Raw genomic sequence first — 22962 nt, forward strand, 5'->3', positions numbered from 1 at the left:
CCTACAAAATCTGGGTTGCTAATTGGGGTAAATGTGAAATTTACACTTCAATTTGGTACTACTAACAACAAAAATATACTTTGGATTCTTGAAAGGCCAGTTAAAGAATAAGCAAAGAAAGGTGGGATAGGAGAAAATGAAAGGCTGGGGGGGGGGGGGGGCGCGGGAAAGGAGGAAAGAAATAAGGGAAAGAAACGAAGAGTAAAAGAGGGAAAACCATAACAGAATAAGAGAGGGAAAAGTAGAAAGCAAAGGCAGTAATTTCAGAGCAAAGTGTATTGTTTAATGGCTTTTGTTAAATGTGTTCATTTTAACTAATTATTTCAGAGTTGTTAAATAATAAAGTGAATTTTCTTTGAAATTCTGATGTGGCTAGTTAAACTTTTACTTCCAATTTTTAAATAGCATCAATCCTCTGGATTAGGTTAAGCTAATTAAAGAAATATTGCTTCTGTCTTAAGAAATAAAGTCAAGAGCAGCCAGCCCTGTTCCAGGAGTTTCCTGCTGTGTTCCCTGATATAAATGTTTACAATTCTAAATATGCCACTGGTCAAATCCTTATAACACTAACTACATTCCAAAAACAGTTTCCTAGGCCATTATCTTTGAAACAAATTCAGTCCATAAGGTTGTGTGTTTAATTTTTAACTATGTCTTGCCATTCTGAATTTGGATGCACAAGTCATGAAAGACTGCCAGCACTGCCAAACTTTAAAAATGAACAAAAGCAAAAGTCTCCCAACTTTTCAATGCTAAATTCAGAAAAAGGGGGCATGGAAAAAAGTTGAAAACTCTTGAAAAGGGGCAATTAAAGGCAACTAGACCAAACCATATCAAAATGGCTTGGGTGTGTCAAGGGCGCAGGGGAATGAAGCAAATTAAATTACCAGTAGCGGCCCAACTGTTAGCTTCTTAAGTTGTTCTAAGGCAGTTAATACATAGATTGTTGATTAAGAACCTTTTAGCTACTTACCAGGAAATTGACTCTAAAACCATTAACAGAGACAGTAAGATGGTGAGGATAACTACAACTGAGACCTCAATTTGAGTACATAATAAAATTAAGTTATGACACTGTCTGTTGCACACTATAATCACATACATTAGTTTCCCTTTAATAAGTATATACATACAGCAAGACTCCTTTTTAAAGAGCATCTATTAAAGGATTAAATTTGTTAACATTTCCTAGCACCACATAAATATATGTACACACCTTATTTTATCAACTTATTTTTGGATACCAAGGCATAGCACTATTAATGGAAAACTAAGGTCAAGATTTTAAATGTTTTCTTACATCTGCAATATTTAATAGAATCAGACTTTGAGTCCTTGCAAAATAATTCAAAATTTAGACCCTAACACAAAATCTTTACTCTTAACAGTCCTTAGAATTACAGTAGTTGACATAGTGACACATATTAATCACATACATTTCTAAAGGGTTTCTCCAAGTTAGTACCCTCCCTACCCAACCAAAGTCTATGTATGATTAGCCTTATTAAAAATTTGCCTTATAAATAGAGGAAACACTCCTTGCTAGTTCATTTTCGAAAGAAACCAATGCCCAGAATTTCTTCATCTAAGAGCAACTATTTACCTTTCACTGGTTGGGAGAAGGTGCCTGTGCTGCCAAAGACAATCTCAGGTAGAAACCGAGCTCTTAGGTAATGCTCTCCTGCTTAAGCTCAAGGCACATCCTGAGGTGTCTGTCACCTGAATGTTTTAAGCCTTCAGTCAAGCAAAAACTGAATTAGAGACATGTTTTTTCTTTAGTATTATAGCAATCCAATTCCAAGGCAAGTCCTGGAAAGGGTAAATTTCTTTTCATCGGGGTATTAAGAAAACCAATGCTTGAAGTTTTCTAAATCAAGCTAGTGGCTTGGTCTGAACAGAATTAGCTGTTCAGGAAAAGTTTCTCTAAACAAGGAAAATAGGCAATGCCAAAACAGTTACAAGTTTGCTTGGTATGCAAAAATTAATTTCTTGAAACAAATCAATTTTTTATTAACTCCAGCTTTCCGAAGCTGGGTTTTGTTTCTTTTAAAAACATAATTATTTATGGATATATTCACTTACAATGATTTTGTCTGGCACAAGGAAAATTTTGTCCAATAAGTCTACTCCCTTAACATGTATTCTTTAAAAAGTGTTTTACTGTACAATTAAAATTAGTATAAAAAACCCAACTCACTGGCAAAGTAGAAAGAAGGGCTTGTCTCCTTGTTGTATGGTAATTTGGGACATGCTGAATTTGGAAAATAGAAAGGTAAATTAGCCTTCTGAGGAGTGCATTTTCCTAATTTTCCGGAAAGGTTGACATATTTAGTAATTTCTTTCTGTACTCATGCATAATTCATTCTTCTTATTTTGCAAGAGATGACGAGCATTTTAAAACACTGCTACAGAATTAAGTAAGATGGGACTGAATCAAAAAATACTTTTCTTCTTATTGGGGTATCAAGTTTCACATGCTGACTTGCTTAAATGAAAGGAATAAAATCATTAAAGAATAAAAAACCAACATGGCATTCCACTGAACAACTGTGACTTAAATAATGTACCAAAATAAAACAGCATTTACCAAATTTTATTATTCGAATGACTCAGTACTAATTTTATAAAACACTATTCATGGAAATGTCACTATTCTGAAAGAGGTTTATTAGGTATGTGGTAGTGAATCCAAAAGTTTAGAAACATAAAGACAATATTAAAACACGTGTATGTCATAATTTTGTATCAAAACATGTCTCCATGCAGGGTCTGTGTGTGTGTCCATGTGAAACTACACCTAGAAGGACATATACCAAAATGTTAACCAGGTGGTTGTCTGGTGGAGGGAAAATGGGTGCATTTAAATTCTTTTTGCTTGCCCTATTTTCTAACTCATTTGCATTAAACTACCAAAAAACCAAGCCAAAGTGGATTTTGGATCAAACTCTTCCTGGCTCTAATCAACAGAGAAAATGTCACTACTACTATTTTTTTTTTTTTTTGCCATTTCAAAATGTTATTTTATTTTTGGTTATTTTTTTTTATAGTTTTTTTTATTAATTAAAAAAAGAATTAACAAAACAATTAGAAATCATTCCATTCTACATGTACAATCAGTAATTCTTAATAACATCACATAGTTGCATATTCATCATTTCTTAACTACTACTATTTTTGAAAGGGAAACCTATGCCCATAACAACAGAATTAGATGAATTAGAAGACTAAACTTTAGGGAACTATAAAGTAACTGCTTGGGAGGAAGGAGGCAGACACAGTGTTAAAAGTTAGATTAAGGTGAAAGAGATGAATTGTGCCAAAAGTCCTTTCTAATATAGCTTCAAAAGACCACAAGGTCAACAAGCATTTAGAATGTACATATCTCCCATTCTAATAACTTAACTGTTCAGTAATTTGTTAGCACACTTATATTAACTTTATCTATTTATTTGCATGAGCAGGTACCAGGAATTGAATCTGGGTCTCCAGCATGGCAGGAGAGATTTCTGCCTGCTAAGCCACCATGGCCCGCCCAAACGGATCCCCCCTTTTATGTATTTATTTTTTTGGTATGGACAGCTCTGGGAATCGAACCCGGGTCTCTGGCATAGCAGGTGAGAACTCTGCCACTGAGCCACCACTGCCCACCCCCATACTTACATTAAATATGCCAAAAATTAAAAATAATCTTTCGACGGTCCTAACTATTCAGAGAGCATTCTTGCTATGGTTATAAACTGACTGACTAAAAGATGATATGAAATTGTCACCAACATTTGGGTACATATTCTTCTATATGCATAAACAACTTTAAGAATCTAGAGAGAGCAAGAAATAAACATTAATTCATACTCAACATATTTTGTTGCTTTGAAAATGTAAAATATATGTTGTTTAAAGGAGTTGAGTATAAAATTAGCATTCCTATGCAACAGTTTTGTCTGAGTTTATAAGAATATTCTTATGAATTTTATTTATATTGGACATATTTAGGCCCCCAAAGACCTAAAATAATTTAAATAAATTACTAAAGAGTCAACAAAGAATTTGCCTTAGCAAATTAAATGATGGCTAATGATGACAAAAAGAACAAAATGATCATTTTCTAGTGTTCTTTTTAGGGTCTGAAGTATTCAGAAGAGAGCCTTGATAAACTAGCAACACTCATGCTAAACCCACAGCCTTACCCCTAGCCTGTCCCATCAACAGACTTCAGTGAAAGACAACTTGTGTAAAGGAGAGTAGGTCAAGATTTGGTTAAGCAATTTTCTCCTGGCTTGAAAGAACGGGCTTGAATGACTAGTTCATTACAGAGTTCACTGGACATTAGGTCCAAGTTAATTGTTTGTGGGATTTTTCTGTAATATTTCCTATTTACCAGCACTTCAGAGTCCAAGGCCAAATGCTTTTCAAATGGAAATGTTCTGGGAAGGTAGTTACAACAACCAATAGTGGCTTAAATACAATATTTACTGTATGGATTGTTTCAAACGAATGAACATCTACTCAAAAGACAAACCCAGATGATGGCATTGAGTGAACACACTGAGAAGATCCTACTTAATATCTCAGTATTACTACAGTTTCTCAAGAGCATAAGTACACATATAGGTACTGATTGAAAGCACTGCAATTTTAGCTCAGAAGTTTAAGATCTAAGGGGAATATACCAGAAAATAAGGAAATAAATGTTTTCTCCACTTAAGTGTTGATATATGCACCAGAAATGTATAAACAATCATAATGACTGCTTTACCTAAGCCTTTAGCAAACTGGAAAATCATTGAAATGTACACACGATACATAAAAACCAGCCTGAACAATCAATGGTGCCTTTTCATACAAACTTAGGCCTGGCTAAGGCAACTAAAGACAAGCTAAGGATGGATCATAAATGAAACTACAAGCCAAGTCAAGTCTGTCAGTTTATTTCTCAGCTAAATTATAATAGGGACTCTTGAAAGAAATATTTTCCAAAAGGTAGCAATCGTACCTGTTCTTTTTTTGTTTTTTTTCCATTCAAAATGCATACTGAACAATAAAAGGTTTTAAGAAGCGATAGTGTGGTAAATTAAGGTCAGATTTAAGTATTCTATAAACACAAAGCCTTTAATCACCTATTATTAGTAGCAAACTTGTGTGTCAGGAGAGTTTCTCCAGGAAGAAAAGCATAAGATGCTGGGTAAGGGTGGATAAGAAGGCTGACTGACTGTTGTCGCCTCAATTCTATTCTTCTTAACTAATATAATGTTAAAAACATTACTTATTTTAAAAATAAGCATGTAGAAGGTATGAAAAGAAAGTAATATCTCAAAAAAGGAGGTTTGCTAGAAATCTGTAAATTCTTAAAGAACTCAATATTGCCTAGACATGTCCACTCAAGACATCTAAAGTTAAAAATCAAAATCTCTACATTTTTGATGATTCACAAAAACTAAAAGGTTTTAAAACAAATGTCCAAGTGGTTCTGCATAATTGCAATATCATTTTCAGAGCAGTACAATTTTCAATTGTATGAATAACTTAAATTTATTTCCTTCCACCACCCCCCCAAACTGAAATGCCAATGAGAAAACTTAATTGATGGTAGAAGAGTTCTCCAAAAGTATGTTCAAGACAAAACTTCCATCTTAATGAATCTGGTACTAATTAAAGGCACATGTGAAAAACATAATACAGGAGAATCCATAAATTCTACATATACAAGATATAAGTAGAAATTTTATTTTAAATTCTTAACAATGAAAACCATATTATTTTAGAAGGCTAGACAGCTGCTAATTGACCTGCATGAAGTTCTCTGGCCACAAAATTAAGATTTGTGGGGCTTATCTTATTATTCTCATATATAATTACAGTTTGATTTTATGAAAGGTACTTCTTATTTTTAGTTTACCATTCTATTTATACTGATCCTATTAAAAGCATGAATGATGTCTCAGACCCAATGTTGCACAATTTGACCACTCAACACACACAGTATGATGCAGAAACATAATATCATCATAACAGAGAGCAAAGAACAACGAAAATCTGCAATGTCAGTGACCCCCAGTGCAAGGAGTAAAGCTGAGTGTTTTCAAGCTGGAGAGAGCTTTTATGCTTTAATCATGATAAAACCTTTTTGCATACCTTAGGCAGTGTATACATACCAAATGACGGTGGTGACAAGGAAGAGGAAAATACCTTTCTCCCCAAAAAAGATGCTTTGCCTTTACTCGTATCATTATGTTTTTGGCAAAAGAAAGGAAAGGCACTTGAGAACAGAGTAATTCCAGGTGCAAAGTAGAGACAATTTGCCAAGGCTCATTAAGTAGATCAGAAATGGTCCATCTTTTACTTTAGTTTCTTAACCTTCAATGCCATAAAAGGCCAAGTTATTCTTAAACAGAATATCTTTTCAAAGCTTTAAAAGAGATTTAGAATAGTCAAATACACTGGAAAAAGACAAAGTGTTTCCTACCATACATCGCATGCGCCTGCTCATGAGCCCCGAACTGAGTTGCTGAAGAAGATACTAAACCAGGCTGTGCATGTGTTGGTGGTGCCATCATTCTAGCATTACCCTGTATTACAGGACTATAGACATGAGGATGCTGCGTTCAAACAAAAAAATAAAGAAAAAACATTAAAATATCAAGACAGCCAAACAGATATTAGTTAGACGTCTTAACTTGAGGGTTTCCAGATCTATTACTCTGTGAATATTCTAGTATCTTTTCTGTTTCCTACAAACTTTTACATTGATCAGTAACCTAATACATATTAAAAAGGACTCCCAAATGTTTAACTAGCTATCCCACCATAACACAATGCAACAAAATATAAAGGAAAAATCCTTTTATTATATTAAAAATTCAAATTAATAGTTATTTAAATGGAATGAAAAGCTCATCTCAACCTTACCTGAGACTGATAGTGTGGCACATGCTGAACAAGAGGTTGATTTGGAAACTGCTGAGGACTATAGGCAACATATTGCGTGGAATAAGCTGGGGGAGTGGCTACAATTGGTGGGCCGGCTGCTGAGGCTGGGTGCATCATGGTGCTCTGATGATGCTGTTCTTGCCGCTGTTGGGGCATATTTGGTACTGCAGAAAAAAGAGGACTTGGTATTAGAAAACAGCATTTCCTTATCATAAAATAAGCATTTGGTTAAGCAATTTTCTCCTGGCTTGAAAGAACAGGCTTGAATGACTAGTTCATTACAGAGTTCACTGGACATTAGGTCCAAGTAAATTGTTTGTGGGATTTTTCTGTAATATTTCCTATTTACCAACACTTCAGAGTCCAAGGCCAAATGCTTTTCAAATGGAAATGTTCTGGGAAGGTAGTTACAACAACCAATAGTGGCTTAAATACAATATTTACTGTATGGATTGTTTCAAACGAATGAACATCTACTCAAAAGACAAACCCAGATGATGGCATTGAGTGAACACACTGAGAAGATCCTACTTAATATCTCAGTATTACTACAATTTCTCAAGAGCAGAAGTACACATATAGGTACTGACTGAAAGCACTGAAGGCCTCAGTGCTCACTGACAGGCCTCATCAACATGGCCTATCCCAGGCCTTGCATGATTTTACCTGCCTGTCTGCTTGTCCAACACCATCCTAAACCACCCCTACCACCACTTTGGACTTCTTCCCTATCACATGCTATTCTTGGACCTCAAACAATATTCCCTAGCCCCCAGTTTGGATAATTCTGAGTTTTCTTCCAGGACTCAGCCTGAAAGCACCTTCCTCAGAGAGACTGTAGTAGACTCTCTGAAATTACTTTTCCTTTGCACAACTTCTCAGATAATGAGTGTTTACTTTTTATCTCTACCAGAAGACATGAGGGTGAGGACTAAACCTATATCTGTTTGATACACCAAATTATGCCACTTGCTAGGGAAGGTTCACTTAAAGAAAAACAAAAGCATGACAAAAAGGCCAAAACAGACTCAATATCAATCTTTACTCCATCTTCCCTAACTTTCCACCAGCGAATCCCTATACCATTTCTTATTTCTTATCAAACATATCATTGTCTACAATGTAGCAGTTTTCTAAATGAGAAAGCTTTTAAAAATTACTTTATGTTTTAGATTAGTCCACACATTTGTCCCTGTAAGATACTTCTCCTGGTTAGGCTCTAAATAAGAACTTTAGCTCAACTGCCATCTCTGTAATGCCTTTCTCAGCCCCCCAGAAAAAGCTAATCACAACCTCTGTATACTTTTTCCTCATATGTCTATTTCAGCATTTACTCTGTGATCTGTTCCTGGTGTCGTGTCAACCAGGCCACTTGATGGAAGGAAATATGGCCTTCTTGCTTACAATAAGGTACGAGGCACAAAGAATGTTATGACTTGCTATGTCCATATGATCATTTGAATTGATTATACAAGTAATCGCCAATTTCCTGATAGAATTTTGTTTTTATTTTAGATATTTTAAACTTCCAGCTAAAAATTTAACGACTGTTGCTGAAACTTAGGAAACCTAATAACCTACTCATAAACATTTAGGAAAGCAAAACTTGAAAACATAATAGAGTAAAAAAGTTCTTTGAATTTAACCTTGAGAGTTTACATATTGAAAAAGCACTTCCTTTTAGTAATGAATCACCTCAAACTCAAAAAACAATGTTATAAAATGAAAGTTTGCCTAATTAAGCTCATTATTTGTGCTACCTATTCATCATCACTACTTTTTTCACTACTTTTTTGATACTTCATCATTACCCTTACATATTAAAAACTAGCCAAGTTTGTTGTCTTTTTAAAAATTAAAAATAATCGCAAAAATAATACCTGAATACAGTCTTAGTCTCAAGAATTTAAACAGTTCAGACAAAGCAAAATTTTCCGTTCCAACCATCCTCTTCCTAATAGGAACTACCTTATGCAGCCTTCTAGGCCATCTTCTAGATGTGTATGTACAAAGAGATATAATACAGATTCTTGGTTGTGTTTTCATCCTTCCCAAATTGAATCTAGTGTAATCTTAACTTAAACCACAGTTTACATGGACAGATTTTAGAGGCAATTTTGCCCTACCCCCATGTCCACCCCGAGGATATTTTGCAATGTCTGACTGGGGTCAGTTTTGGATGTCACCACTGGATTACGGGGAGGTTGCTACTGCCATCTAGTGGGTAGAGACCAGAGATGTTGCTAAACATCCTACAGTACACAGGATGCTACCCCTTCTCCAATACACAAAGAATATCTGTCCCAAACTGTCAATAGCACCAAAGTCTGGAAATCCTACCTTACTTTATTTAAGTCCTTGACTTTGGGATATTTTTAAACACAAATCGAGTTCTCTCACAGGTTGCCAAAAAAAAAAAAAAGAAAGAAAACTCTGCAGTAGGTACCAATAGGATGAGGAAGGTGGTTTTATACAAAGGCTCACCTACCCTGCTGGAAATTTAGGCTTTATAAAATCTCTGACTGCATTTCAGAATCACGCCTTTGAGTTCGCCTGTTATGTGATTAGAATTTAGTAAAGTAGCAGGGCATAAAATTAACATATGGACAGCAATAACCTTCATATATGGACAAATAGATTTACATTAACAATAAAAAGAAAAGACACCTGAGACATGGCCTGAAGAAATGCATAAAACTTTTATAAGGAAAACCTTAAAATATTACTGAAGATAAAGAAGATTTAAACAAGTAGAAAGACATGATTTGTTTTCGGATAGGCAGACTCAACATCAGAAAGATATCTATTCTCCCCAAAGTTAATTAACAAATTTAATGTGATCCTAATAAAAATGCCAAACAGAAAACGAATATTACAATCCAAAAGTTCATGGGGTAATGGAAAAGTTTTGCTAACAGATGGAGGTGATGGTAGCAACAATACTGTGAACATAACTACCAATACAGACATACATTTGAAAGTGGCTAAAAGGGGAAATTTTAGGATGCATGCATGTTACTAGAATAAAAAACAACATCCTATGTTGTATAACACAGTGAACCTTAATGTAAATTATGGACTATAGCTAATAGTACAGATAATATTATTTCATCAACTGTAACAAAGATACCACACAAATGGAAGGTGTTAATAATGGGTTGGTGATATGGGAAGCCCTGTTTTTTCCTGCAAACCTATAACTTCTCTAAAAACAACAAAATCAACGTGTTTTACTGATAAAAACAAACAAAAAACATCTCTCATGGGTCACCTTCAGAGGATGATAGAGAAACAATTGATTCATTTGGAAATTGGTTTTAAAAGGTAAACAAGCATTTTAATTGCCTTACGTGTACAAACCGTAACTCAAGGTAACCAAATTGTCCAATGAGATAAAGTTTTTCTACACTGAACTATTTTCTTTGTAATATATTCTAGCTAATAATTGATGAAAGGGTGAAAGAAACAGAATGCCACCATTGTACAATCCCTAATGAAATAACGGATCTAGAGCTAGAAAATGACTATCAATGAAAATGAATACGGAACAGCTAGTGAGAAACTATTCCATATGGATAAAGGTTGGCAAAAACCCACTGGCTACTTCTACTATCAAAAGAGAGATGCTAAGACATTACATGGCCTGTAATGGAAGTACTGCATAATCTGAAGCATTCCATTTTTAATCCAATCTAACCGTATCAAGCCTCTTATATTTACTTCCAGTAGATACCAGTTTACAGGTATTACGGGGGACAGAGGACCACTATAAACAACACCATAGGGATGCAATCAGCAAAATTAAGACGGTGAAAATTTGTATCTATTTAATCTATTGATAAATGGGACTTCATTGAAATTAACTATATCAGCTCTGAAAAACAAAACAAAAAATCTGATTAAGAGAGAGACTCAGAGAACATACTCACAATTCCCATACATGATAAGGAATTTGCATCTATAATATATAATACAATTTCATAGTAAAAAAACAAACCCAACTTTAAAATGGGAAAGAGATATAAACAGACAATTTGCAAAAGAAGATATACAAACAGTCAATACATTCATGAAAAGATGTTCGTGACCAGTCATAATTAGGGAAATCCAAATTAAAACCACATGAGAAATCATAATGGTAGTGGTTTGGAGCTATGAACCCCAAACAAACACGTTCTCAGATTTAATTCATTCCTGTGGGTATGGACCCTTGTAAATGGAACTTGTGATGAGGTTACTTCAGTTAAGGTGTGGTTCTATCCAATCAGGATGGGTCTTACTCCTATTACTGGAGTCCTTAATAAGCAGAATGAAATCGAGAGTTTATTGGGAAGCAAGAAGCTGAAATCCAAGGGAACCCAGAAGAGAAGTGAGAAGCCAGGAGAGGTCACCATTTGCACTGCCATGCGAAAGAGCAGTCAAGGACCATGGAACCTTAGTAGCCGGCCCTAACGATTTACATGTCCCTAAATCACTGCCTCGATGAGACATTCTGTATTACTCTCAGCCTCTTTAAATTCCCATTGTTTAAGTCAACTCATTGCCTGGTATTTGTTCCAGCAGCCAAGGAAACTAAAACTATTACAAAGCTGGTTAACTGAAATGCAAAATGATAGAATCATGTTGGAAAACAGCCAGTTCCTTAAAATTTAAATATGCACTTATCACACAACTTGGCAATTCCCATTCTAGGTACTTAAGCAACAGAAATGAAAGCAAATATCCACACAAATACTGTACACAAATGCTCGTAACAACTTTATTCATAACAATCCAAAACTAGAAATAACCCAAATGCCCATCAATTGACAAATGGATAAACTAATTGCAGTATAAGTGTAAAATGGAATGCTAATCAGCAATAAAAAGGAGCAAACTGATACACATTGTGGTGGACTGAATTGAGTATCCCAGTTTGGACATGTTCTTGGTCTCAGTCTGCATTCTGGCATATGTGGCCCCACTGTAAATAAGACCTCTTGGATTACTGGAGTCCTATATAAGCTAAGTTAAAGTCAGACAGAAAGAGAAGCCACGGGGAGTAGCCAGAAGCTGGGAAGTCAATGGAAACCCAGAGAAGAAATAAGACATCACTATATGCATTGTCACGTGATGGAAAAGCCAAGGAATCCCAAAGACTGCTGGCCAGCCAGAAGATACTGACCCCAGGAAGAAACCCTCTGAAACCATGAGCCAATATATTCCTGTTGCTAAGTCAATTCACTGTATGGTATTTATTTTAGCAGATAGGAAAATAAAATACGTGGGATGAAAAATTCTGAAGTTCTAACGATAAGCAAAAGAAGCCAGAAACAAACAAAAAACATTTATACACACACACACACACATACACACACACAGTAGGTGCTATTTATATGAAAATCTAGGAAATACGAATCTAATCAATAGTGACAGAAAGGAGAAAAGCAATTCTTCAAGCCAGAGAAGAGGTGGCAGTTGACATGAGTAAAGACATATGTCAAAATTCACCAAAACGCAACTTAAAGGAATGTGTTTTATTCAGTATACATTACAAAACAGTATGACTGGTAAAAAAAAAAAAAATGGATTATACCTTACACTCCACACAAGATAAGTTGCAAATGGCTCAGATGTTTAAATGGAAAAAAAAAATGAAATTACATAAATTTTAGAAGAAAAAGTGATTGAATTATTTACTACACAGGAAAGAAGAAAACCATAAAAACTATAAATTGAATTACAAAGGTGAAACTTAGGAGAGAAAAAGGGGGAAGAACCTAAAAACTGTAAAATTACTGGAAGAAAATACAGCAGAAAAATCTTTCAACCTTATTGTATGCAAAGATAAGGAAAAAAAACAAAAGCACAAACTATACATGAAAAACTGATAAAATGTAGTCCAAAATGTATAACTTCTGCTCTTTTAAAGACTTCAGAAAATGAAAAGGCAAACCACAGATTTCAAGAAAAATTTTTAAAATATCCATCCATACATTTTTAAAACTTCTTTACAGTATGATAAAATAAACCAATTTAAAAAGGAATGTGCAAAATCTTTATAAACTTACATCATATATTCTAGGATATATTATATTAAAGAAACAAAAGGTGTCAAGGGGTAGAACAGTAAATACTATATATTTCCTTTTGTGTATTTTGAAAGAGAAATAAAAATAAATACCAACATGGAACCAAAACAAATTAATGGCAAAATAACAATCTTTACAACAAATGGAGCTGGGACAACTGGTTATCACATACAAAAGAATGAAGCTGGATTCCTACCAAATAACACATTACCTCAAAATGGACCACAGACCTCTATGTCACAACTAAAACACTAAAATTTTTAGAATATATTATAGGAGTAAATTTTAAGGACAATGGATTAGACAGTAGTTTCTTACATAAGATATCAAAAGCATAAGCAACAAAACAATAGAAAAAACAGTCTTCATAAAAATATTTAAAACTTTTCTACTGCAAAGGATCCATCAATCAATTAAAGACAGCCCACAGATAATTTACAAATTATCTACAATATATAAAGTACTTTTGTAACTCAGTAAATAAACAAACAAAAAATTAAGCAAAGTATCTTACATCATTCAAAGAAGATACACAAATGGCTAATAATGAAGTAAGCCCAACAATATTAATCATCAAAGAAATGCAAATCAAAACCACACTCACTAGGATGGTTATAATCGAAAACACATTCAATAAATAGCAAGTGCTAGCAGGAGTGTGGGGTAATTGGAACCCTCATACACTACTGATAGGAATACAAAATGGTGCAACCACTTTGGAAAACAGTTTGGTAGTTCTGATATAGAAATTCCACGACTAAGTATATACCCAGGAAAACAAAAGCATACTTCCACTCAAAAATTTGTACTCAATTGTTCATAGCAGCATTATTCAGAAAAATCAAAAAGTGAAAATGACTCAAATATCAATCAACTGATGAATGGATACACAAAATGTGAAATATCCATACTATGTTATTCAACAATAAAAAGGAAAGAACTACAGATAAATGTTACAACATGGATGAACCTGGAAAACACTATGCTAAGTGAAAGAAGCCAGTCACAAAAAAAACACACAGTGATTCCATTTATATCAAATGTCCAGAACAGGCAACTCTGCAGAGATAAAAAGTAGATTAGTGTACTTAGGGTATCAGAGGGAGCAGGAGGAAGGGGAAGGGGAGAGGAAAAGACCAATCTTTTGATGACTGTGTTAAATGGTATGTGCTTTCCTTTTGGGGTGCTGAAACCATTCTAAAACTGATTGTGGTGATGGTTGCTGCACATTGTAAATATACTAAAAACCACTGAATCTTATTCTTAAAAAGAGTGAATTTTATGGAATCTTAATTATATCTAAATAAAGCTACTTAAAAAATAAACAAACATGCATTTGTTTATATTGGGGAGGAAAAAAAAGCTTTAAGGATAAACAAAAAACTATTTTAAACGATCTCCTACAGAGTAAAAACAAGTTCCTAGGTAGGAGAGTTTGGAATGGAAGCACAGCAAAACTTCAAATGCATCTTGTTATACAATTTTTACTATGAAGACATAAATACGTATTTTCTTCATAAATATTTTAGTTTAAAAATAATTAAATAATTTAAAAATCCTTTAAAAATGAAAAAGCTCGATGAGATAAACCATACACCAAGTCAACAACAAAACTACTTAGTGATATAGAAGACAGTATTTTGACTGTACATACTTAATAAAACATATACCAAGGACAAGTAATAATCTGAAGAAATATTAAATTTTATTTCACAATCTAACAATTATACTACAAAAATTTTGAAAATATTTTATACAAATTGTGGAAAAATGTAAATAAGCTGATTTCTAAGATGACCCTCAATAATCCTCAGCCCCTGGAATAAACACCTTTGTGTAATTCCTTCCCTACATTGTATCAGGGTTGGTCTGCATGACCAAAAGCATATGGGAGACATGATTTTATGTCACTTCTAAGATTAGATTATAAAACATACTAAAGCTCCTATTTAGGTTGCTCTCTGTCTGAATACTCATTCCAGGAGAATTCTCATCAGCTGACATGTCAGCATTGCTGTGCTCATGTGGCAAGGAACCCAAGCCAACATCTTGCCTGAAACCTCATGAGAGACACTCGAAGCAGAACAATCCAATTAAGCCACGTCTGGGTCAGAAACGGTGTGAAATAAATGTTTATTGTTTCAGGCTGCAAAGTTCTGGGACGACTTGTTATGTGATAGATAATATAGTTTCTATTTTTGGCAACCAAGATTTTCAGTGTAAGAGAATAAGAGATGCAAGCAAGCACAAAGTCAAAGCAGTAAAAAAAATCTTGCAATATTAACATGAATTAGAAATGTTAGTATGAATTTCTATAAAGAAAAAAAAAAGATATTTCTTAGTTTTGTCCACTGAAAAGTCCTAGAAGCATTAACAGCAATGAGCTTCCAGCTTCTACCAACAACCCCCTGGATCTAAAGAGCTAACGTGGGTTCTTTCTTTCCTCTCTACATATGGACATTTCCTGGCCTGGAAGATCCCTAAGGGCACAGCACAGACTCTGACCTTGGTTTCAGCCCTCTAGGCAGCAGTAGCTTCGGGCCTCACACCAACATCTACCAGCACTTAAAGACCAGATGAGCTTTTTCATTGTTGGGCTTCTTCTTTCTCTCTTTTTTTTTTTTTGGTGGGTATTCAGTTTGTTTCTTTCTTTCTACTTCCCTTCCTCCCCCTTTCTTTCCTTCCTTTTATTATTCTTTTTAAACTTTTTGTTCTTAGTCTGGCAGACTGAAGAGTGGGAGAGCTAGATTTGCAGAGTGATAACTCAATATTCAGAATGTTCAGTTCTCAACAGCAAAAAATTACAAAACATACAAGTAGACAGGGAAATATTGTCCAGTTACAGGGGAAAAATAATTGTATGGAAAATATTCCAGAGGAAGTGCAATCTCTGGAATTACTATCAAAGATCTTAGAACAATTCTCAAAGACAGAAATCAATGAAATAAAGGAAAACATGGACAAAGAACTAAAGGAAGTCAGGAAAACAATATATGAATGAAATGAAAATTTCAATAACAAGACAGAAATTATAATAAGGAAGAATCAAGTAGAAATTCTAGACTAAAAAGTTCAAGAACTTAAGTAAAAAAACCAAAAGAGGGATTCAGAGCAGATTAGAGGAGGCGGAAGGGATCAGTAAACTCGATTAACAGTTGGAAGAGAAGAAAAAATGAAGAGAAAAACCCAACAAAACAGAGCCTGAGGAACCCCATTAAGTACCATTATATAAGTCATAGAAGTACCAGAAGGAAAAGAAAGAAAATACCAGAAATTATCTGAACAAATAATGGTAAAAAACTTCCCAAATCTGATGAAAGACATGAATATATAAAGTCCATACCTAACAAACATCAAGCACAATGAAACAGATATTTACCGAGGCATATCATGATCAAACTTTCCAATCAATGCCAAAGACAAAGACAGAACGCTAAAAACAAGCAAGAGAGACTTCACTTGGTGCTACTGCCTGGGGGGTTATCCAGACCAAGGACCTGCCTCTTCCACTGCCCAGTTTCCCTGGCAAGAACACACCTCACGATGGCAGATGAGAGCAGCAGTACCAGGGACTGTAGGTCCTTAAGCATTTGGGATCACATGAGCTGGCTGCATGAGGTCCTGATCAAGACTGTAACAATCCATGGATGAGGCAATTTTCCAAATTTGGAGATACACTGACGGACACTATGTAGATCATTCACAGCTGGCTGGAGGAAGCAGCACTGAAGTACAGGACCTCCCTCTAAACAGCTCTGTAACTGCCATGTCTTGGTCAAAAATAATGATTTGGGATGCAAAAATTTGTACCTCACCTTTCACGTGGCTCTTTCAATGAAGAGAAAATTACTCAACTGGTCAAAAATGGTTCAGTGTTTCCTTCTGAAGTTCCTGTTAGTAAGCTTGCTTTGTCACTCTTAAGGAGGATGATGTCCAGAAGGTGATGAAGATTACACAGACATTGACCTCTGGAGCCTGATTCTCTTCTCTCAAAGAACAGAGGAATATGGAGTTTAAATTTGATTCTATTGGGCATAAGTTTGAGTTTAGTGTGGACTTTTTTCAAATGATCCTGTATTCTTTTATTCTTTGCTTTTTGTTACATGACTGGTCGAATAACCCCATATCTGATCTCTTCACCCAACAGTGAATGGGCAGAGTGTGTATGGGGACTTTGAAGAAGGCTTTCACTATATGCAGAACAGACTAATCACCACCAAGAACCCTGAAAAAATTAGGGGAGGGGACTTCTCAAGTACAACAAAATCCTCATGTGAGGCATGAGGTCTGTAGACAGGAAGAAACCAAAATTCTAGAGTGTTACATATTCTCTGGGTTTTTCATTGACTTCTTGGACATCTTTGAGCAACAAAGGAAGCTGAAGATCTACCTTTGGAACTATTTTGCTGAAGAAGAGAAAAACAGATATGACTACCTCCAGATCCTCTGCAGGGTAGTGAAAGAGAGCAGCGTATGTCATGGGGCTATGAATGGAGACTGACTCTAGATGTCCTCTCTCTCTCTCCTGGTCTTGCTTGTGCTGGCAGAACAATTCAACATCCTCAATACCACCAATGTCACCTCTTACTGCCAGTCATCTTCCTATGGCAGGGAGGGCAACTTCAGTAACCACCACACTGCCCATCCTCCAATCACCTACAGCCATCCTACTCCATAACTAACCTTGAGACCCAAGGGCTTCCACAGTGGGAACTCTAACAGGGCAAAGGTTCTCAGATGGGGGAGCTCCTTCTAGACATAGGTGTTTGGCTTTTAAATGGGAAATCAGAATTGATTATGCTATTTTTTTCTTTGTGTACCCACTGGAATGGTATACAGTATATCATGAGCCAACCCTAAAAGGGGTCGTATTCCATGCCATTTTGGAGCATGTTATAGGAAGTATGACCTAACTAAATTTTTCCAAAATAGAGACTAGCATGTCATGTCCCAAACATTAGCACATGGAGATTTGAGCTCTATGCAATGACTGAGCTTAAGGTAAAGCTTGGGTGGATACGAAAAGTATTTAGTCAATTGTCTATTCACTTGAGCCTAGAACTGGTGATAGTGGCCAATGCTTGGGAGTCTGGACAGTAACATGAAAGTTGTGCCAATAGTTTATTTCCTAGAATCAACTTCAGTTAGGGAGAAAACGGTAAATATGAGGGTGCCTTTCATTCTTGTTCTTGGGACTAACTTGCTTAGTTTATCCCATCAGCAGAGCTAAGGGTTTCCTTAATCAGTAAATCAAAAAGCCAACAGTTTTGAGATCTGGTGAGAATTAGTTTATGGTTTATATATGGTGCTATCACAAGAAATTCTGAGATATTCTCAGAAAAATACTGACCTAAGTTTCCAGAAATGCAACTTGAAAACAAAACAAATGTGAAACCTACTGTTAAAGTAGAATGCTGCTGGTGGTGGGTGATCAAAAATAAAAAACATGAATGTTCAATTTTTATTGTTTCTTTAGAATAAGAAGTTTTTACTGAATGATATTCTTTTATCCTCATCAGGTCTTTTAATGGCTGAATTTTCTTTTACTCTTCCTAAGAATAAGGATTGTGTTGAGTCGAGGCATTCTAGTAACTGACATGAGGGTCTTCCAATGTTTTAACTGGACACCCATTTTGGTCATATTTCAAGTATATCAAGCTGTTTTTTCAGGACTATTCTGGCACCACACTCACCTAAGAAAAGTATGATTTCCTTTTGTAGAAATTCAGGAATATCACTAGAACTAGGTGATCTGTGGAATAATCTGCACTTGTGGGAAGCATGAAGGTGGGGATGTAGAATTAAGTCTGGAGCTACGTGTATCATAGCAAATGAGGTACTTTCGGAATGATTAATTCAGAAATGGACACCTCTACAATAATAGACTTTATTACATCATTTTCACCAAAAGATAAAATATCTAGACATAAGATCAGTAAGGAAACAGAGAACTTGATATCATAAATTTGAACTAGACATAACAGACATATATAGAACACTGCACCCAAAACAGCAGGACACACACTGCTCAAGTGCACATGGAATGTTCTCCAGGATAAACCACGTTAGATCACAAAACATGTCTCAATAAATTTAACAAGAATGAAATTATGCAAAGCATCTCCTCTGACCAGAATGGAATGAAGCTACAAATCACTAACAGACAGAGAAGTGGAAAATCCATGATTATTTTTAAGTTAAACACTCCTAAACAATCAATGCGTCAACAGGGAAATCAGGAAATATCTTGGAATGAATAAAAATGAGAACATAACATATGAAAACTTATAGGATACAGTGAGAGCAGTGCTCAGAGGGGAATTTTTTCTAGAAACAGGCTAGAGAATGAGGAACTCATGCTTAATATGTGTAGCATTTTTAACTAGGTCAAATTTAAACGTTCTGAAATGGACAGAGGAGATAGTAGCACATTATTGTGAAGATAATTAAGCGGTACTGAATTGTGGGTGAAGGTAGTGGAAAGGGGAAGTTTAGAGTCATGTAAGTCACCAGAAGGAAAGCTAGCAGTTAAAATATGGGAATATATAACAGTGAATCTTGTGGTGAGTGATGGATGTGATTAACTATACAAACATTAAAAAGTTCTTTCAAGTACTAGACCAAATGTACGACATTACTGCAAGGAGCTAATAGAAGAGTATATGGGAAAAAATGTACCCACTACAAATTATGGACTACAGAAAACCGAAATATCTTATTATTCTTTCCTCAACAGTAACAACTATTATAATAGTTGTTATTACCACACCTATAATAGGGGTCAAAAGTAGGGGAGAAGGGGGTATTACAGAGTATGGGGTGTTTTGGGTTTTCCATTTTAATTTTATTTCTTTTTCTGGGATAATGAAAATGTTCTAAAATTGATTGTGGTGATCAATGTAGAACCATGTGATGATATTGTGAGTCACTGATTATATACTTTGGATGGATTGTATGGTGTGTCAATATATCTCAATAAAATTGCATTTAAAAATAAAAATTATATTGAGGGAGGAGGGCTGAGGACATAAATGAAAAAAAAATAATAAAAATTATACACTATGGTCAAGTAGCATATATCCCAGGGATACAAGGGTGGTTTAACATAAGAAAATCAACTAGTGTAACACACAACATTAACAGGAGTAAAAAAACACATGATCATGACAAATGATGCATAAAATCCAGCACCCATTCTTGATAAAACACTTAGAATGCCCACTGTTACCAATGATATCCAATATTGCACTGGAAGTTCTAATAAGAACAATTAGGCAAGAAAAAGAAATAAAAGGTGTCCAAAGCGGAAAAAAAGAAGTAAAACTTTCATTGTTTGCAGATGACATGATCCTACACATACAAAGTCCAAAAAAATCTACAACAAAGCTACTAAGCTAACAAATTCAGCAAAGTAGTAGGTACAAGATCAACAAACAAAAATCAGTCGTATTTCAAAACACCAGTAATGAACAATCTGAAGAGGAAATTAAGAAAAGCATCCCATTTACAACAGCAACTAAAAGAATAAAATATCTAGGAATAAATTTAACTGAGGATATAAAGGACTTATACATGCAAAAGTACAAAACACTGCTAAAAGAAATTTAAGATGACCTAAATCAATAGAAGGACATTCCATGTTAATGGATTGAAAGATTAAGATGTCAATACTATTTGAAAGCTATTTATAGATTCAATGCAATCTCAATCAAAATTTCAACAACCTACTTTGCAGAAATAGAAAAGCCAATTCTGAAATTTATATGGAAGGGTGAGGTGTTCTGTCTTGTTAAAACCACCTTTAAAGAGAGAACAAAACTAGAGAACTCACACTTCCTGATTTTATTACTCATTACAAAGCTGCAATGGTCAAAACAGCATGGTATAAGCACAAGGACAGATATAGAGATCAATGGAACCAAACTGAGAGTTCAGAAATAGACCCACACATCTATAGCCAACTGATTATGAACAAGAGTGCCAGGAACACTCGGTGGGGAAAAAAAATAGTCTCTTCAACAAATAGTGATGGGAAAACTGATATATGTACACCAATGTTCCTAGCAGCATTATTCAAAATTGCCGAAAGATGGCAGTAACCCAAAGGTCCATCAACAAATGAATGGAAAAACAAAATGTGGTATATACATACAATGTAATACTATTCAGCTGTGAAAAAGGAATGTTGTTCCAGCACATGACAACATGGACAAACCCTGAAGAGAACATGTTGTGTTAAATAAGCCAGGCACAAAAGAACAAATATTGTGTGATCTCATTGATAAGAAATAATTACAATAAACAAATTCAAAGACTCAGAAACTAGAATACAAGTTACTGGGGACCAGAATGCAAGAAGGGAATGAAGAACTAAAGCTTAATTGGTAGAAAATTTCTGTTGGGGGTGATGGGAAAGTTTTGGTAATGGAGAATGGTGACGGTAGCACAGCATTATACATACACTGAATTATATATTTGAATGTGGTTAAAGGGGGATATTTTAGGTTCTATCTATGTCACTAAAACAAAAATTAAAAAAAAACAACAACAATATAGGTCTGTGCTATGCAAACAGTGAATTCTAATGTAAACCATGGACTCCAGTTCATATACTATACTATACTATGATTATAAAAATGTTCTTTCATCAACTGTAAGAAGTGTACCACATTGATGCAAGGTGTTAATAAAAGGGAGATTACATAGGAACTCTATTTTCTGAATGATTTTTCTAAAACCCATAATTTCTTTAATTAAAAAAGAAAATTTTAATTTTTATATACATATATAAACAAACAGCAAAACAGAAGCAACATGTTACAGTCCATGGATCCTTAGTAAGATTAACATCCAATTTCTCAAAAGAAATCAAGAAGCCAGAAATCAATGGGGGACACATTTAAAGTGCTGAAAAGGAAAAAACAAACCAAAGCAAAAAAAACCCTGTTACTGAAGTATTATATGTCTGGCAAAGTCGTTCTTCAAAAATGAGGGAGAAATTAAGATATTACCAGATAAACAAAAACTGAGAGCATTACTACAGGTAGACCTGCCTTACAGGGAATGCCAAAGGAAATCCTTCCAGTTGGAAGGAAACAACATTAGGCAGTATCTCATTTCTGGATTAAAAAAAACAAAGATCATCAGTGTAATTAAAAAAATACCGGTAAATATATGTATGCCAGTATTATTTCATTTTTCACTTGTAGTGCGGTCCTTTACTTCTTATGAAGCTGAAAATTCACATTCTTAAAAAACATAAGTGGAAATCTTAGTTGCTGTACACACAATGCATAAAGACGTAATTTGTGACATGAACAACGTAAAAGGGAGACATGGAGGAATACAGATAATGTGACTGCATAGGCTATTGAAATCAAACTGGGATCAACACAAATTAAATTGTAATAGATTTAGTATGCTAAATGAAATCTCCATTGTAATCATAAAAAATATATTAAAAATCTGCACAAAAGGAAAAGATAAGTGATTCAAAAGACTCATTTTAAAAAATCACCTGAACTAAAAAGGAGGGCAGTAACGTAGAAAAGGAAGGGCAAAAAGGTGTAACATTTATAAAGACATTATATATCAACACAACAGTCAATTCAACAAGATTTAACAATTATAAACAGAGACGCACCAAGCAGGAGAGTGCCAAATATGAAGCAAACACTGACAGAAGTGAAGAGAGAAATAGATAGACAATAATAGTTGGGAGACTTTCATACACTGCTTTCAACACTGAATAGATATTTAAACAAAAGATCAGCAAGGAAGACAGAGGACCTGCAAAACATTACAAATCAACTAGATCTAACAGGAATATACAGAACACTTCAACAAACAATGGGAGAATTCACATTCTTTTCGAATGCACATGTATAACTCTTTCTAGTGGACCATAAGTAAGGGCACAGTGGAAATCTAAATAATTTTAAAATATCAAAAACATAAAAAGTAG

The 22962-nt window shown here is 34.7% G+C and overlaps 1 protein-coding gene across 8 annotated transcripts in view; it reads right to left on the minus strand.

Moving 5' to 3' along the window:
• Positions 1-22962, minus strand: part of ATXN2 (ataxin 2) — a 192198-nt gene that overhangs the window by 9146 nt on the left and 160090 nt on the right. For 6 of the 8 annotated variants that reach the window (XM_077159865.1, XM_077159859.1, XM_077159866.1 and 3 more), the window contains 3 exons: positions 6907-7091; positions 6464-6596; positions 2198-2251 (listed from right to left, as the gene is read on the minus strand). In XM_077159865.1, coding sequence (XP_077015980.1) covers positions 2198-2251; positions 6464-6596; positions 6907-7091 — 372 coding nt within the window. The remainder of the gene's footprint in view (positions 1-2197; positions 2252-6463; positions 6597-6906; positions 7092-22962) is intronic. The other 2 variants (XM_077159861.1, XM_077159862.1) reach the window with 1 other exon arrangement.

This window comes from Tamandua tetradactyla, chromosome 5 (assembly GCF_023851605.1).
Source record: "Tamandua tetradactyla isolate mTamTet1 chromosome 5, mTamTet1.pri, whole genome shotgun sequence".
Taxonomy (NCBI): domain Eukaryota; kingdom Metazoa; phylum Chordata; class Mammalia; order Pilosa; family Myrmecophagidae; genus Tamandua; species Tamandua tetradactyla.